The 18,701-nt window shown below is 35.3% G+C and overlaps 1 protein-coding gene across 15 annotated transcripts in view; it reads left to right on the top strand.

Annotated features, from left to right (window-relative positions):
• STAU2 (staufen double-stranded RNA binding protein 2) overlaps window positions 1–18,701 on the top strand; it is a 303,654-nt gene that overhangs the window by 31,479 nt on the left and 253,474 nt on the right. For 6 of the 15 annotated variants that reach the window (XM_036829847.1, XM_036829842.1, XM_036829844.1 and 3 more), the window contains one exon: window positions 11,656–11,815. In XM_036829847.1, the coding sequence (XP_036685742.1) occupies window positions 11,656–11,815 (160 nt within the window). Of the gene's footprint in view, window positions 1–736; window positions 883–11,655; window positions 11,816–11,854; window positions 11,953–18,701 lie in introns of those variants that run through there. The other 9 variants (XM_036829834.1, XM_036829835.1, XM_036829833.1 and 6 more) reach the window with 3 other exon arrangements.

Genomic DNA, 18,701 nt, shown 5'->3' on the forward strand with positions numbered 1-18,701 from the left:
ATTTTAGAATATCCTGGAGGGATATATTTTAAATTCACATAGTGGTAGTTTCTGGAAAAGATAAAGGGAACTTAACTGGAATGTAATACTTTTTTTTTTTTTAAAGTAAGACAAAGCAAACATAGAAAGTGTTAATTTCAGTTCTGGGTGATAAGGGCATGGTCATTTGTTAAATTATTCTTTCTACTTCTTTTCAAAGTTTCAATAAAAAAACAAAAAGAAAAGTTACTAAAAAACAGTAGTTGGGAGAGCTAGTAATTAAACTTAGGACTTGCTTCCCAAGTCTAGAGCTTTTTCAATTAATATGTTGCTTCAGAATGAGAAGGAAAACAAGAAAGATCAAATGATGAAAAAGCAGATAAAATTTAGTTTTATAGCAATAAGAATAAGAATTATGTGTTTATGCTAAAATTTCTTGAGTGGAAAGGAAAGTTACAGGATCAATTAAAAATTATTATAATCTTATATTGTTTTAAATCTTTAAGCATGCTGTTATCATATATATATGTATAGAGAGCAATTTAGGTACTTAGGAAAAAAAGTTACCTTAATTTATTGTTGAAAATGTGATACATATTTCTGTTGCATGTAATGGAAGACTTTAGGTGATTTGAAATTTTTGTATAAAATTCATGAAAATAATTTTATCCAAATATACAATCTGATTTCAATCTAAAAAAGTCAAAACTAGTTTTTCTTCCATTTTGTAAAGTCATTCTTCACAAAAACTTTACAGCCTTTTTATTTACAGCTTCTCTCCAAGATAAAATGGCAAACCCCAAAGAGAAAACTCCAATGTGTCTGGTAAATGAGCTAGCCCGTTTCAATAGAGTCCAACCCCAGTATAAACTTCTGAAAGAAAGAGGGCCTGCTCATTCGAAGGTAAGGTTTTGAAGAGAGGTGGTGAGACATGCTTATCAAAGTCTATCAGATTTATCATCTCAGGTTTTAATTGTGCTTTTTGGGGGGGAGGGGGTAGCGGATGGCGTAAAGGCTCTTAGTTCTCTACTAAAAATATTTTGCAGTCTGTAACTAAACAATTTTGTAGCTCATTATGGTTTACAGAGCTCTTTCAGAGACAGTACTTCATAAAAACCTTAATGAAACCACATGAGATATGGATTTTTGATTTCCTTTTAAGAAACTCAGGCACGGAAAAGTTAAGTAACTTGCTTTATAGTTCATGAGTGCCGGTGCCAGCGCTTGAACATGTATTCTGTGGCTCGCAAGTACTGTGCTTTTTCCATTACATAGTAACTGCTAACAGAAAAATGGATACAGAGTAAAATACAACAACAGTTACTTAGTGAGATGTCTTTTCCAATATGATGTTTAATTCTAAGATTCACCATTTATAAAATTTGTATATACCAGTTTTGTTGTTATCTATGTATTCAGTTATAATATTCTTTTAAATGGAAAATTGATTTATATTTTTATATAGCCTCATACATATATGTTTTTACGTATACATGTTGCAAAGAAATCTATGACTAATGCATTTATGTTTGAGCTCTATTAATCTGTTTTTAAAAACTCAGTTGTGCACAGATTTCCTTGGCACATTTTTAATCTTGGATATTGGAGATTATGATAATGATTATAAATTTTTGTATACAGTGTGGAAGCAATTGATTCTCTAAAAGTTGGTTAATCTTCATAAAGCACAGGATTATTTGTTTTCTAGCATCTCCTTCAAAGTAAGGAAAATAAGATGAAACTGAAATCCATCAATTTTATTCCATATTAGAGGCTTTTATGAAGGATTTCTGGGCAGCCCTTTAATTTGTTCATAATATTTTTTGTTCAGAGAAAAAGGTAGTGGCCTTGGTCTACCTGTGTAGTCTTATATCCTGATCCTCTTCCGTTCCCGTTAATCATATCTATTTCATACTCATTCTTTCTGCCCTTAATCATGTTGAACTGTTTTCATTTCTTATAATGTCTCATGTTTTTTCACGTCTGTCAGGTTTGAACACACATCTCACATCTTTCAAACCTTTGTGAAACTTCTCTGCTCCTTCCGCTGGGCCTCCAGCAGGTTATGACTTTCTTAGTTGTAGTCGTTACTGTGCTGTGGTACCATGATATTTGTTGGTCATTATTATTGTATGAGACTGAGCTTATTTAGGGTAAGAAATATTTTATTCTTCTACAGTTCATGGTTCCTCTAGTATGTGTCCTCTTTGCTTCTCATGGCCAATTCCAGGTATTCTTCCTTGAGATAGACCCCCAGGTTTGAATTTCATGTTAATAGACTAACCCCCAATGTAACATCACAGTAGTCATTTGCTGACCTCTGGGTGATTCCATCACATTTCTCACGGCTCACTTTCACTCTCTACAATACTCATCCTGTTTTAATTTTTGATGATATCATTGTCTAAATGATGGTTGTTCCAACATGCTGACATTTCAGTTTCTTGCATGTCTCCAATTATCTTGTCTTCCACTCTCCTTCAGCCACTCATTCCTGTGATCACATTCTTGATTTTGTCATTACCAATAACTGCAAGACCCTCCATAATTATAATCTCAAGCATTCATTCGTCTCTGACACCTATTTCATTTCCTCTAGTAGTCTGACTTCAATAGTCCTTCCACACCACAAATCCATTGATTCCACCACCTTTTTACTATTTTTTACTTCCCTCAGTCCTCGCATGTTTCTTTATCTAGCTTAAATTCCATATGCTTTGTATGTACCCTCAACTCTCTTCCCCCCTTGGTTAGTACATGCTTAGCAAAATCCCAACCCAAATCCCAACTCTGCCTTCCCTTCTGAGTTACAGATGAACGACTTGTAGAGGCCAACCCCTCTATTTCTGTACTAAATCCCAACCCTTCTCACCTATTCAAGGTCATTCCTCCAGCTTTCTCTCCCCTCCCCTCCCTTAACTTTCTTCTGTGTCATTAAATTCCCCTTCTAATGGACCAGGTTTGTTGTGGTCCACATTCTTTTTTCTAGACAGTCCCAGATTCCCTTGGGTTTTAAGGAGATCTAGAGATCCCTTTGCCAACCTACACCTACTGCTCTGGGTGCTTTGGTCACAGACCACACCATTTAGCCTGTTGCTCATTTTTAAAGAGTGAGTACTAGAATAATTAGCATATTCTTGAATTAAAGATAGTATTTATGAGTCTAAATAGTATTAGTTAATAATTATTGTTAATATTAATTGCCTAGGTCTGGATCCTTTTTGTGGAAAGCAAAGTCCTTTGCATTTATGCATGTCTACCAGTGGTTTTAAGTGAGATATAAACTGTATTTTAATGAGATATAAACTGTATTTTAAGTGACATATAAACTGTATTTTAATGAAATAAATGATTATCTCTGGCATGAAAAATTTAAACCTAGGCCCAACTCATTAATTTTCTTGGGACATTAACCAGTTATATGGCAATTTCCATATATATGCATATATATTTTACACACACACACACACACACACACACACACACACACACACACACTTACAGTAGTGGTTTTCAGCCTTGGCTATTCATTGGAATCACCAAGGGATTTTAAAATTAAAAAAATACTTATGCCTGAGTCTCAGTCCCAGAAATTCTAATTTAAGTGGTCTTGGATGAGGCCTAGACATCAGGATTTTTTTAAAGCTCTCAAAAAACCCAGATGTGCATCCAGAGTTGAGAAACACAGGATAGAGATGAATGTCTTCAGGGTGGTATAGAATTGTCTTCTTATACATACTTCATGGGAGGTAGTGATCTATCTACATGCTTTCCTCTTTCCTCCACTGAGTCTTACAGAATGTGAACAACTTGTAGAACTTTTAATGTGTGAATATTAAATAAAAAATATATATATTTAAAAAATTATTTATTTATTTATTTATTTACTTTTGGCTGCATAGGGTCTTCATTGCTGCACGCGGGCTTTCTCTAGTTGCGGTGAGCGGGGGCTACTCTTCGTTGTGGTGCTCGGGCTTCTCATTGCTGTGGCTTCTCTTTTTGCGGAGCACCACTGGGTCTAGGCACGCGGGCTTCAGTAGTTGTGGCACGTGAACTTCAGTAGTTTTGGCTCGCGGGCTCTAGAGCGCAGGCTCAGTAGTTGTGGTGCATGGGCTTAGTTGCTCCGCGGCATGTGGGATCTTCCCGGACCAGGGATCGAACCTGTGTCCCCTGCATTGGCAGGCGGATTCTTATCCACTGCGCCACCAGGGAAGCCCTAAATAAAAAATATTTTAATGTTTGCCTTGTCCCCTTTTGTTTTTATACTCACTTTTTAATTGAACTCTGAAGTAATTTGTTACACCTTATATTAACGTGAGTTACTATAACATTGCTGTATCTCTTAAGAACCTAAATCCAGTTCTTTATTTTTCCTATGAATCGTTTTGATTTTCTCAAATCTCAGAAGACTATTATAATATAGAGTATAAGGAAGAGAGCCATGAATGACATAAAGTGGTATTTTCTTTTTTTACTTTATTTCCCTATTTTGATGAGTTGTGTATGTGCACGGCTAAGTGTTAAGAAAACTGCTCTCGTAGTAACACTTTGAGAAGGTTTACTTTGGAATAGATATCACTGAGGGAGGCAGTATTACCCAGTGGCCTTGAAGCGAAGTGGTCTTTTTTTTTTTTTTTTTTAATTCTTGCTAGATTTACCAAGTGTGATCTTTGCCCTGCATTATCCAGCTTGTGTGGCCTTGAACAACTAATTTAGAATCTCAGCTTTCTCATCTGTAATTTGAGAACTATAATACCTATTCTAGTGTAGTATAATGGAATGATGATTTGTAAATTTTCAGCAATTATGTTGATGATGGAGGTACCCAGATAATTGTCTCATTGCATGTTAGTTGTATATAGGATTAAAAAATCCTTGGTAAAATGTCTATTGAGTATTTATAATATGACAGACACTGTTCCTTATTGGAGCTTTCTACTCTGCTGTTTTCTGTGATGCCTCTCTTTGTATACTCTGGATTCAAGTCCTTTATTAGATATGTGCTTTGCAATTATTTCCGCTTCTTTGTGGCTTATCTTTTTTTAACATTGTCTTTTGAAGAGCAGTAATTGTTAATTTTGATGAACTCCAGTTTATCCATTTGTTCTCTTATAGATTTTGCTTTTGGTATTATATCTAAGAAATCTTTGCCCCGTTAAAGGTCATAAGATTTTCTTCTGTGCTTTCTTCTGGATGTTATATAGTTTAAGTTTTTACATTTGGGTCTTATATTTAGGTCTAATTGCCACTTTGAGTTAATTTTTATATATGTTGAGTTATGGAACAAGATATATGTATATATTTTTGCATATGGATGTCCAGCTGTTGAAGAGATTTTCCTTTCCTTACTGCATTGCCTTGGCACCTTTGTCAAAAATCAGCTGTCCATATATATGTTTGTTTATTTCTGGACTCTATTCTGTTGGTCTATTTTCCTATCTTTATGCAAATACTATGCTGTTTTGATTACTGTAGCTTTATAATCTGGTAGTACCAGCCCTCTAATTTTGTTCTTCATTTTCAGAGTTTCTTTGGCTATTCAACATCCTTTGCATTTTCATATGAATTTTAAAGTCAGCGTGTCCATTCTATAAAGCACCTTGCTGGGATTTTGGATAGAATTGCAATTAATTTATAGCTCAATTTGGGGAAAATTAATATGTTAGAAAAACTGAGTCTTCCAACCTATCAACAGAGTATCTCTTATTTATTTAGATATTCTTTAATTTCTGTCAACAATATTTTGTAGTTTTCAGTGGACAGGTATTTCTCATCTTTAGGTTTATCTCTATTTCATATTTTTGATGCTATTTTAAGTGGTATTGTTTTTCAAATTTCAATTTATAATTCTTATTAAACATTGCTAGTGTATAAAAATACACTGATATTTTTCTGTTTTATATACTTTATACATATTAAAGCATTGAAATATATGTATAACATTTGTGTATAAATATACACGTATGAGAGTATGTAGAATAAAAGTGCGAATACAGAAATCAGAAAATTCCTACTTTTTCCATTGTAGGTTAACTTTCTTTGATACTGTGAAATAGTGCTAAAAATAACTGCCTCTTAATATAGGGAATCTGCACAGTGCCTAAGAATTTAGAAGAGAGAGAAATATATCAGATTACTTTTATATTACATTAAAATTTTTTTTCTAAAAATTTTGGATACAATTTTAAAGATTACTTTCCATTTACAGTTATTACAAAATATTGGCTATATTCCCCATGTTGTACAATACATCCTTGAGCCTATCTTACACCCAGTAGTTTGTACCTTCCACTCCCCCATCCTTACATTACCCCTCCCCCACTCCCTACTGGTAACCACTAGTTTGTTTTCTATATCTGTGTCTTCAAAAATACACTGATTTTTCTATATTGATCTAGCATCTTGCAGTCTTGCTAAACTCACTTATTAGTTCTAGTAGCCTTTTTCTTTCTTTTTTTTTTTTAAGATTCTGGTCGGTGTCCCACAGCCTATTTGTAAATAAAGACAATTTTAAATCTTACTTTCCAATCTGAATGTCTTTTATTTATTTCTCTTGCCTAATTGCATTGGCTAGAACTTACAGTGCAATGTTGAATAAAAGTAGTGAGAGCAGATATCTCTAACTTGACTTTATGGGCAGTCATTCAGTTTTTCTTCATTAATTGTGATGTTAGATGTAGCTTTTTCTGTAGATGCCTTTAATCAGATTGAGGAAATTCTTCTTTATTTTATTTTATTATTATTATTTTTTTTGCTGAGAGTTTTAACATGAATAGATCTTGGTTTTTGTCATATGGTTCTTCTACATTGATTGAGATGGTCATATGATTTTTCCATTTTTAATCTCTTAGTATTGTGAGTTACATTGATTGACTCTCAAATGTAGAATCAACCCTTGCCTTCCTGGGATAAAATGCTTGGTTATAAAGTATTATCTCATTTCTATATTGATAGATTCCATTTGTTAATATTTTGTTAAGGATTTTTATGTTTATCTTTATGAGAGGTATTGGTGTGTAGTTTTATTTTGTTTTTGCTGGTAGTATCTTATTCTGGTTTCGGTATCAAGGTAATGCTAGCTTCATAGAATAAGTTGAGAGGTGTTCCTTCTGATTCAAGTTTTGGGAAGAGTTTTTGTAAATTGGCATTATTTCTTTCTTAAATGTATGGTAGAATTTATCATCAAAACCATCTGGGCCTGGGGTTTTCTTTGTGGAAAGATTTTAAATTACAGATTGAATTTCCTTAACATGTATAATGCTGTTCAGGTTACCTGTTTCTTCTTGAATGAGCTTTAGTAACTGTGGCTTTTAAGAACTTATGTTGTTGAGTTTATTGGCGTAAAGCTGTTAAAAAAATATTCCCTTGTTTCTTTTTAATATTTTAAGAATCTGTAGTGATGTCACCTCTCTCATTCCTGATACTGGTAATTTGTGGCTTCTCTTTTTTTCATGATTAGTCTGCACAGAGGTTTACAAATTTTATTGATCTTTGTGAAGTACCAGCTTTTGGTTTTATTGATTTTTTTTCTCTATTATTTTTCTATATTTATTTTCTTATGTTTGCTTTTACGTTTATTATGTTTTTTCCTATTTACCTCAGGTTCGATTTACTCTTTTTCTGGTTTCTTTAGATTAAAGCTGAAGTTAACTTACTTGAGACCTTACTTCTTCTCTAGTGTAGGCATTTAGTGCTAGAAATTTCCCTTTAGTACTGTTTTAGCAGTGTCATCTTTTGAAACGTAGAGTTTTCATTTTCATTCAGTTTAAAATACTTTCTATTTTCCCCTTGGTTTCTTCTTTTACCCATAGGTTATTTAGAAATGTGTTATGTAGCTTCGAAATATTTGGAGATTTTCCAGAGATCTTTCTGTTATTATTTTCCAATTTAATTCCATTGTGGTCGGAGAGCATACTGTTCATCACTTGACTCCTTAGAATTTGTTGTGACTTGTTTTATGGTCCAGAATATTGTCTGTCTTGGTAAATTTTTTGTGAGAAATTGAGAACAAATGTATATTTGCTCTTCTTGGGTAGAGTGTTTTAAAAACATTGCAATCAGGTTATGTTGGTTGATAGTGTTGTTCAGGTCTACTATATTCCTCCTGTTGCCTGCTTGATCATTGTTATATCAATTATTGGGAGAGAGGTATTGAATCTCTGACTTTAATTGTGGATTCTTTATTTCTCTTTGCAGTTCTGTTAGTTTTTGCTTCATGTATTTTGAAACTCTGTTATAAGTCACCCAAGTGTTTAAGATTGTTAATCCTCTTCTTGATTAACTGGCCCCTTTATCATTATGAAATGACCTTTGTTATCACTGGTAGTAGTCTTTGCTCTGGAATCTACTTTGTCTGACATTTATATAACCATTCTGACCTTTCATTGCTTTATGTTATCATGATATAGTTTTTTCTATCCCATTGCTTTTTTTGTTTTTTTTTTAAATCATCACCTTTTTTGACCAGGATTCTTTCTTTCTTAATTTATTTATTTATGGCTGTGTTGGGTCTTCGCTTCTGTGCGAGGGCTTTCTCCATTTGCGGCAAGTGGGGGCCACTCTTCATCGCGGTGCGCGGGCCTCTCACTATCGCGGCCTCTCTTGTTGCGGAGCACAGGCTCCAGACGCGCAGGCTCAGCAATCGTGGCTCACGGGCCCAGCTGCTCCGCGGCATGTGGGATCCTCCCAGAACAGGGCTCGAACCTGTGTCCCCTGCATTGGCAGGCAGATTCTCAACCACTGCGCCACCAGGGAAGCCCTATCCCATTGCTTTTAAACCATGTGTCTTTATAGTTGAAGGTAGCATACAGTTGGATTTTGTTTTTTTATCCAGTTTGACAATCTCTACATTTCAAATGGGGGCATCTACACAATTTTGTTTTAATTTTCACAACCATTCTCTGTGTTATTACCCCACTTTCACTAAAGAAGTAAGAAAACAGAGGGAAAGAATTAACTTCCCTAATGTTACACATAGTAAATGGTGGATTGTGACTTCAGCTCATAAACAGTATGTCCCAGGAGTCCTACTCAAAATTATAAAAATTTTATTGTAGTGGGACTCTTTTTTTCCTCTCCAGTTTTATTGAGATATAATTGACATAAAATGTTGTACTAGTTTTAGGTGTACAATGTAGTGGGATTCTTAAGAGGTTTCAGAAAAGCAGAGGATAGACTTGGATACATTTGCATTTTATAGAATATTCATGTTGGTGATGGCGCGGTTTGTGGGATCTTAGTTCCCCAACCAGGGATCAAACCCAGGCCTCAGCAGTGAAAGTGTGGAGTACTAACCACTGGACCACCAGGGAATTCCCAAGAAGGATAGTTTGAATGGGAAAGTCTTATGTTAAAGGAGTGATATTAGGATGGTCTTGTAGTAATTTAGGAGAGGGATACATTGATACTCTTCACTAAGACATTGGCAAACATTACAAAGAAAGGGCAGATCTGAAAAATATTTTTGAAGTTGAATCAGCTGGATGCAGGGGAGAATGCAGAGAGAAATGGAGCAGACAAGGAAGACCATTCAAAGGTGTCTGGCCAGTATGACTGGGAAAGTGATGACATCTGGAAGATTAGGAGGCAGGAAATCTGAGTTTATAGGGGCTTTAGACTAAGGTGGTGACAACAGAAATAGCAAGGAACAGTTTTGAGGTGTTGTTAAATAAGTCTTAGGAAAGCAAGGATAAACAAAGAAGCTATTGAGGTTTTGAACCTGAATTAATGGAAGAATAATGGATGGAACATTCTGGAGCATGAACTGATTTTGAGGAGAATGGGAGAGAGATAATGTATTCTTTGTGGCAGAGTTCTTTGTTATATACTGTAATTTGAAAGCCAAAAGACCTAGTCATTGAAAAATCATTTTAAAATCGGGTAAATGAATTAAAGATATGTTTTTGGTAAAAATTTTAAACTGAATCAGAATAAAAGAAAAATTATTCACTTTTAATAGATATGTACATATTTTGAATTTCAAATGATTATAAATATTTTCAACTCTGTATTTTGAAAAATTGAAAACCTACAGGAAAAACTGAAAGAGCAGTATAATGGATCTTTCAGATTTACTAATCATTAAGTTATTTACTGCATTGCTACATTTACTTTTCTTGCTCCTTCCGTATAAATACATACTTTTTCCTTGAACAATTTGAAAATAAATTTCAACCATCATGACATTTTACCCTTAAATACTTGTATATCTATCTTGTAAGACCAAAGACATTCTTCTTCATAACCATAGTACTATAATCACTCAAGAAATTTAAACTTGACTGAGTTTGTTTAGTACATTATAGTCTATAGTCAAATTTGCCTGGTTGTTCTCTAAATGCCCTTTATACTTTTCTTCCCAGTACGAATCCAGTCAGGGATCATGCATTGTACTTTATTACACCCTATCATGTCTCTTCAGCATCCTTTAATCTAGGACAGCCCCCTTGCATTCTTTTGTTTGGTTTTTTCTTTCATAGTATTGACAGTTTTGAAGAGTTTCGGTCAGTTGTCTTATAGACTATACCATAACCCAGATCTGCCTGATTGTTTCCCTATGAGTAGATTCAGGGTAAACATTTTTAGCCGAGAATGCTACATACTTCTCATTGCATCATATCAGGAGGCACATGATGTCCCTTTGAATGATTATTGATGATGCTAACTTTAATCACTCTGTTGTTAAAGGTATTTTCTACCTGATTTCTTTCCTGCAAAGACATTTATTTCTTCATAATTCATAAGTATTTTGAGGTTCATACTTTGTATTCCTACAAAGTAGTAAGCTGTCTGTGGAGTAAAACAGCGGATTGTATGTGTATCCTGTAACTGATCCTAAATTTTAAAGGTGAACAATAGGTTTTTGGATGCATATGGAAATCCGGTGTAAATGGAACGTTAGGATGTGCAAGGGGAGGGGTGGGTGTGAAATGAAGATGGACAGGTGGCTCCTTTGTGCCATGTTACAAGGGGAACAATCGAAGGTTTTTAACCTGGTGGTGTTTGGAGTGATGCAATTGGATTTGAGTTTTCAAAAGATAGTTCGATTTAGCAGCAGTCAGTTGGGAGATTATTATATCTAAGCTAAGATGATGAAAGACTGTATCTAGTGCAGCAGTGTCACTGGCAGAGAGAGGAAGGAGATTTGAGAAATATTCATGAGGTTAAAATTGACTGAATTTGGTGACTGGTTAAAGGTTGGTTGTGGAGGATTGAGAGTTCCTTGGTGACAGAATATTTAATTGGATTTCCTGACTCACTGACTAGATTGTGCTAAGTATAAAGTTTAAGGAATTAGATTTTGTAAAAGTTACAGAGACAGGACCTTTTGGATTCTCGTATAGTTTCTCTTACTCTTTGTTCTTATTCTGCTTTTTTGAGGACTATTTGACTGACATTAACAGTATGATTCCATTTAGGGAAGCGATTTCTTCTTGATATATTCTACCCAACATGTACACTTAGAGCTGCCGTTAAGCCTTCGGATAGAACCGAATTTGGCACAATCTCTTAAAATTCGTTCACTAGTTAGAATAAGATTTTTGTTGCAAATGATCTGTAAGCTCAACTCTAGCTCTAAAATTTTGATTCTGTGGTGTATCTATTTTTCTCTCAGACAGCACACTTTATTTTCTGAAAAATTTCAATGTTTTCTTTGTCTCTGTATGTTTTTCCAAGATGTTCTCAGTGCAGCTGAGTCTTGGGGAGCAGACATGGGAATCCGAAGGGAGCAGTATAAAGAAGGCCCAGCAAGCTGTCGCTAACAAAGCTTTGACTGAATCTACGCTTCCCAAACCAGTTCAGAAGCCACCCAAAAGCAGTGTTAACAATAACCCAGGTACGGCCCTGACTCGTTTCCTCCTGTTGTCATCTTCTGCATGTGCTGTTCTCTGTATTTTCCTTCATACAGGCCCATTGCATAGTCAACAGGTACTGACAGCACAGATGGTAAAGACAGCCGAATAATAACTGAAGGTGAGAGAATGGAGACGGTAATTGTAATTATTTTAAAAATTTGCTTTAGTGGATACTCTAAAGGTGCATTATTTACTTTTTATGTGTGATAAAAAGACATTTGGATACAAAGAACAGAAAATAGGACTGAGTTTTTTTTTCTAAAGCAAAGATAGAAATGATCAATTTCTCTTTCTAAATATATAATATATAATTTAATAATTAAAAATAGTTATTCTTTATTTTAGTTTAATAGAAAATTATAAAATTAGCCCTAAGCATCTTATTATTTTATTTGTTCATGTAGGAATGGTTGCCATTTACATTTAGAACATTCATATGGAGTTTAAGAAACCCACAAATCCAAAAAACCCACCTGTGTGTAATATACTGCTAAGTAAACGAGTGTTCTAATTTTAAGCTCCTAAGAATAATTTTAAAAAGTTGTTCTAATTGCATGCATTACCAAAAACATTATACGTCCAGTTACCTATTGGGAAGCGCAAACCTGTATCAGACACAGTGCATGAATTGGTAGCCTCAAATTAATAAAGTTCCATAAGTTTAGTGCCAGCCCTGTGTCCATTCACTCATCTGTTAACCTATTAATGCAAGTGGTTACCTTCTGACCGATACTGCTTTAGGTGGAGTACTTTTGTGATGGAGTGAACAAAGACATTTTGCCTGCCAGCAGTGACTCTGTAGTCTGTTGAATTACAACTCACATGCTTCTGCTCACAGTCAGGTCGGACACTTCTTTCCCACGTGGCACGTGTTAGGCAGGCAGTCTCCTCTTTCAAGGACTGCTTTTTCCAGAACTCCATGACTTTCCTAGCAGTAGTCCTTTTGCATCTGTTCAGCTGATTCCAGTATTTATTAAGTATGGGTAAATAAGCCAAAATATTACGATAATAAAGAAAAAACACCAATTCAGCTTGAAGCTGGTAAGAGGCTATCTACTTTTTTAACTTTTAAAACTCTCTTCAAATTACTGGTTGATCATTAGCACCACACCACCACCTCTATTTATTAAGCATTTGTTTTAATATATCTAAGAGTTATAAACCATTGTCCTTTGCTGTGAGGATTTTAGTCATTTACATAAAACATGTAACTCAGTGGTAAAGATTAAGTACCAAGTGAGTAATAATAGGCATCAGTATTATAAGTAATGATAAACATGGACTGAAGTAGATGAGGTGAGATACAGGTCATGAATAGAGAGTAGGCAGGTATAGAGGAGAGAAAAGAATATTCCAGGCTGAGGAATACGATGAGGAAGGGCATTGGAACAGGAATCTGGATGATGGGTTTTGCAAAAAAAATTTTTTTTGTAGACGGTTTTTAATTAGAGCAGGTAAGTGGCTAGTAAGAGACAAGACTAGAGATGTAGTTAGAAAGTAGATTGTGATGGACTTGACTGCAGCTTTAGGAGATAAATTTTATCCATAGTTTGGATTAATTTTCACGAGCAGGTGGATGATGTGTTTAAAAGAGCAGTTTAGGAAGTTGAGTTTGACATGTGAATGGGAGGTGGAAAATACCAAAAGCAAAATCAGTTAGGAAACCACTGCCATGGTTTACGGGTGAAGAAAGAAAAGAAACACATGTGCAGGGAATGCTGTTGCCCCCTCCTCTGCTGGAATATTGGCATGGCAGTCGGAATGGACAGAAGGACAAGTGTTACTGACCCACTGGTGGAAGCCATGCTTGTGGACCAGCCCCCCAGGGCAGATGCTGTGAAGCGAGAGCAGTTGTGTGCTGAGCTTTGGGTCAGGTCCACTTCCAGGGGTTGTAGCCGGAGGTAAACTAGCAAGGGAGTTAGAGGAAGGAAACAGGAGAGAGTCTGGCTCACTGGCCTTTCAGACCAGTGGAGATAAGAGTTTCCACCATGGAATGTTGCAGTGAGCTGACAGAATGAGTAGATTTTGGGGGGCAAATTTTAATTCTATTTATTTTTATTTTTTTGTATGACATTGTACACGTTTACTCATTGTTGAGGTAAATTTTTAAAATAAAATATAATATTATGTTCTGGCAGGTGCACAAATTACGGTTTTTGAGCCTTGACGGCGTTTTGCACTGTGAACACCTTGCAGGCTTTACCAGTGCCTCAGAAGCCTCCCTCATGCCCTCTTTTAGTGGTTAAACATCTCCTAAGGAAGCACTCTTCTTCTCTCTGTCATCCTAGATTTGTCGTGCCTGCTTGTTGGAATCATGCATCATACTTTTTTGTGATAGCTTGTTTTTCTCAGTGTCATGTTTGTGGGATTCATTGTGTTGTGTGTTAACAGTCTAGTATTTCTTTGCTATGTAGTATCCCACTGCATGGATATACCACAATTTACTTATTCATTATACTAATGGTGGACATTTGGGTTGCTTCTAGTTTGGGGCTGTTAGAAGTAAGATTGCTATGAACATTCTTGTATGTATACATTTTTGTTGGCGATGTAGCTAGGATTGGAATTGTTGGGTCGTAGGTTATGCATGTTTTCAGTGTTAATACATGTCAGATTTATCACATTTCCCTAGCAGTATATGAGAGCTTTCCACATCCTTGTCAATATAGGGTATCTTAAAATTTCTACCTATTCTTCTGGGGATATAGTAGTATTTCATTGTGGTTTTAATTTGCATTTCCCTAATAATTAAAGTGATCACCTTTTCATATGCCTGTTGGCATTAGGGTGTTCTCTGCTGTTGATATATTTTTCCTGTTAAGAAACTGCCTTGTCAGTTTTTAAATTTTTTCAATTTTTTATTGACTTATAGGGTTCTTACATATTCTGGTTTAATATACTTTGTCAGATATGTGTATGGCAAATATCTCCATATTCCTAATGGTGCATTTTGATGAACATAAATTTTTATATTAATGAAGTCTAATTTATTAGTCTTTTCCCTTATGGTTAGTGCTTTTTAAAAATTGAAGTCTAATTGACACATAGTATTATATTAGTTTCAGGTGTACAACATAATGATTTGATATTTGTATATGTTGTGCAATCACCACAATATCTCATTAACATCTGTCACCATACATAGTTATAAAATATTTTCTTTCTCGTGATGAGAACGCTTTAGATATACTCTCTTAGCAACTTTCAAATATAAAATACAGTATGATTAACTATATCACCATGCTGTATATTATATCCCCATGATTTATTTATTTTATAACTGGAAGTTTGTACCTTTTGACCCCCTTTACCTATTACACTTCCCCCCACTTCCCACCTCTGGCAGCCACCAATCTCTTCTCTGTATCTATGAGTTCTGTTTTTTTGTGTTTTCTTTTTTTTAGATTCCACATACAAGTGAGGTCATATGGTATTTGTCATTCTCTGTCTGACTTATTTCATTTAGCATAATGCCTTCAAGAGCCATCCATGTTGTCACAAATGGCAAAATTTTTTTTTTATTGCTGTATAATAGTCTATTGTATATGTGTATCATCACCTCTTCTTTATCCATTCATCCATCAGTGGACACTTAGCTTGCTTCCATGAACATGAGGGTGCATATATCTTTTCAAGTTAGTGTTTTTGTTTTTTCGGGATAAATGCCCAGAAGTGGAATTGCTGGAATGGTGGTGCTTTTTTTGTGCTATTTAAGACATCTTTATCTCCCACAAAATTGTGACGATAACCTCATATTATTTTTAGAAGTTTTATTATTTTATCTTTTAAATTTAGATCTACGGTCTATCAGGAATTGAGGTTTATGTATGAGGTGAGGTAGGAGTCAAGATTTTTTTCTTCCTTTTAATATATAGACATTCAGTTAACTTAGCACTTTTATTGAAAAGACAATCCATTCCTGTCTGCACTGCAGAGGAGGGGAGATCCAGTCCTGACTTCACAGGAAGTAGATGGGCCTTAAATAGTAGTTATGTCCCAGAGAGGAGTTAAATTTAGTACAGCATGGGTAATCTGCCAGTTAATGAGGAGGATATCATAGAACTACTTTGCTTTCTCCTTCCTCTTATTTTTTTTAACTTTTTTTAGAAAAAATTTCTTATACATATAAATTTTGTAGAAAGAGTACATAGAGCTCCCAGGTACCCATCACTCAGAAATGGTTAACATTTCTGAACCTTTTGAGAATAAGTTATGGACATGGTGTCCCATTACCCATTATTTCTTAAGTACACAGACACTGTCCTATCAGGAAGTTAACATCGATCTGGTATCACCGTGTAATCTGCAGACTCCAGTCACACTTCACTGATGGTCCCAGTTATGTCCTTTGTAAGACCAGCATCTAATCAGGGTCATGGGCTTACTGTTTCTCTTCCTTCCACTTCAGTCTGAAACAGTTCCTCAGTCTTTCTTGTTTTTTATGACCTTGACATTTCTACGCATCATTTGTAGAATGCCCCTCACTGGAGTTTGTCTGGTGTTTCCTCATGATTTATGCATTTTTAGCATGAATATCACAGAAGTGACCTGGACTCATATCAGTGTTTCGTATCAGGAGACACACGATACTGATTTGTACCATTAGTGATGTCTTTTGTTTCTTGGTGGAGAGTATGTCTGCCAGGCTTCTGTATTGTAAAGTTAATTAATTTTAAGTATGTTTTATTATTAAATAGTATAATTAAGAAATATTTTTTAAAATAAATTTATTTATTGTTTATTTTTGGCTGTGCTGGGTCTTTGTTGCTGCGCACGGGCTTTCTCTAGTTGCGGTGAGCGGGGGCTACTCTTTGTTGCGGTGCACGGGCTTCTCATTGCGGTGGCTTCTCTTGTTGCGGAGCATGGGCTCTAGGCACACGGGCTCAGTAGTTGTGGCTCGCGGGCTCTAGAGCGCAGGCTCAGTAGTTGTGGCGAATGGGCTTAGTTGCTCTGAGGCATGTGGGATCTTCCCGGACCAGGGCTTGAACCTGTGTCCCCTGCATTGGCAGGCAGATTCTTAACCACTGTGCCACCAGATAAGTCCCGAACAGTTATTTTCTGAGGAGGTACTTTGAGACTATATAAACATTCTGTTCCTTATCCAACTTTCTTTCACCTACATGAAAGACTGATGATTGATGATTCTTGTCTGAATCCATGACTACTCTGAAGGTTGCCAAAGGGTGATTTTTAATTCCGTATTCTTTTTCGATTTATTAGTTGGCATTCTACCCAAGAGCTTTCTTGTCCCCGTCATTTTTTTTGTTTGTTTATTTATATCACTATAGACTCTTGGATTTCTGTTATACCTACCGGTTTAGGATCTACAATTGTCATTATTTATTTTGATGCTCAAATTGTCCCAGATTTGGCCAGAGGTATGACCCCTTCAAGTTGACTCCTGTGTCCTTCAGATAATTTCCTCATCATTCTTTGGGCATTTCTTTCTGGCACGATAAGATGTTCCTAGGTCATCTTGTGTTTTCCCTGCCCTGGCTCCAATCATTTCTCCAAGAGCCCTGATTTATTGATTAATCAATTCATTCTTTCAACAAATATTTATTGAGTGACTACTATTTTCCAGGGACTTTTCTAACTTCCTAAAAAGTTGTTTCTTTAAGTGTTAGTAATACGTTGCTCCTTGAAAACTAGTTGTGGCATCTTTTTTTAATCTGTCACATGATAGGAATCCACAATTGTTGTTATATACGTTTGTATATCTAATTAATTAGTCTTTTTTTTTTATCATTGGTAAATGTAGAAATTTCCTTCAATGTATCTAAAAACCACTAAAAACTGATTATGTGTTTACAGTGTCAACTCTATAGCCATAAAATACATGAGGATTCCTATGTAATGATTATCTTTATGCAACCTGGGTCTAACCGTCACACGTTGAAAACAATGGTACTTAGCATTTCCTAGAGACAGCTCATAGTTTGAAGTTATTCTTTAAATGTTTTCTGTGAGAGCATTACTATGTAAGTAACGAGAGGTATGCACATGTGGAGATGTCAGTCTTATTCTGTAGGAGACAGATGGAGTACTTCGCTCAAAGGAGTTGAAACCTTTTCTTGTGGTTTGTGCTTTTCTGCTTCTCTTCTACTCTCCTTCACAACACCAGTTTCTGGCATTTCTATGAAGAAAATGTACTGTAGCCTTACTTTCAAATGAGGAATTTGTATGAGATTATTTCTTTCTTTAAATAATATGAATACAGTACTTTTACCTAGTTTAAAATACAATTTTGGTGTGGGTGGCAGACATAGTATATCCTACCAGTACATTAAAATCATCTCACTGGTCATTTTCAAACACATTAGTTTCCTGTTTATTGCCATACTTAAAGGATGAGGTCTTTCAAGCTTTTTTTTTTCTTTTCTAGTTTTCCCATTTGAACTTTATGCTATTTGTGTCTGTATGATTGTTGCAAAGTAGAATTCGTAATGGCATAAATTGTACAACTGATTAATCTGTTAATTATTAAACTGAAATCTTTATGGAATAAGAAAAATTTAAACTTCTAAAGGCGTAGATGGCTCTTTGGTGTTAAAAATTATCTTTGGAGAACTGTTAGCCAGTTTTAACTTTATTGTTAAACATGAACCTACCCTCTGACCTAGCAATTCCACTGCTAGGTGTATACCCAAGAGAAAAGAGTGTATATGTCTGCTGAGAGACTTAACTGAAGAGTGTTCGAGGTGGCTTGATACTTAATAGCCTCAAACTGAAAACAACCCAGATGTCCCATCAACAGCAGATTAGATAAACTGAGTGGAATGCTTTTCAGTGGTAAAGTTTGAAAGTGATATTCAACAAAGCATTATGTTGAGTGAAAGAAGCAAGACAAACTAATACATATTTAGA

Source organism: Balaenoptera musculus, chromosome 17 (assembly GCF_009873245.2).
Source record: "Balaenoptera musculus isolate JJ_BM4_2016_0621 chromosome 17, mBalMus1.pri.v3, whole genome shotgun sequence".
Taxonomy (NCBI): Eukaryota; Metazoa; Chordata; class Mammalia; order Artiodactyla; family Balaenopteridae; genus Balaenoptera; species Balaenoptera musculus.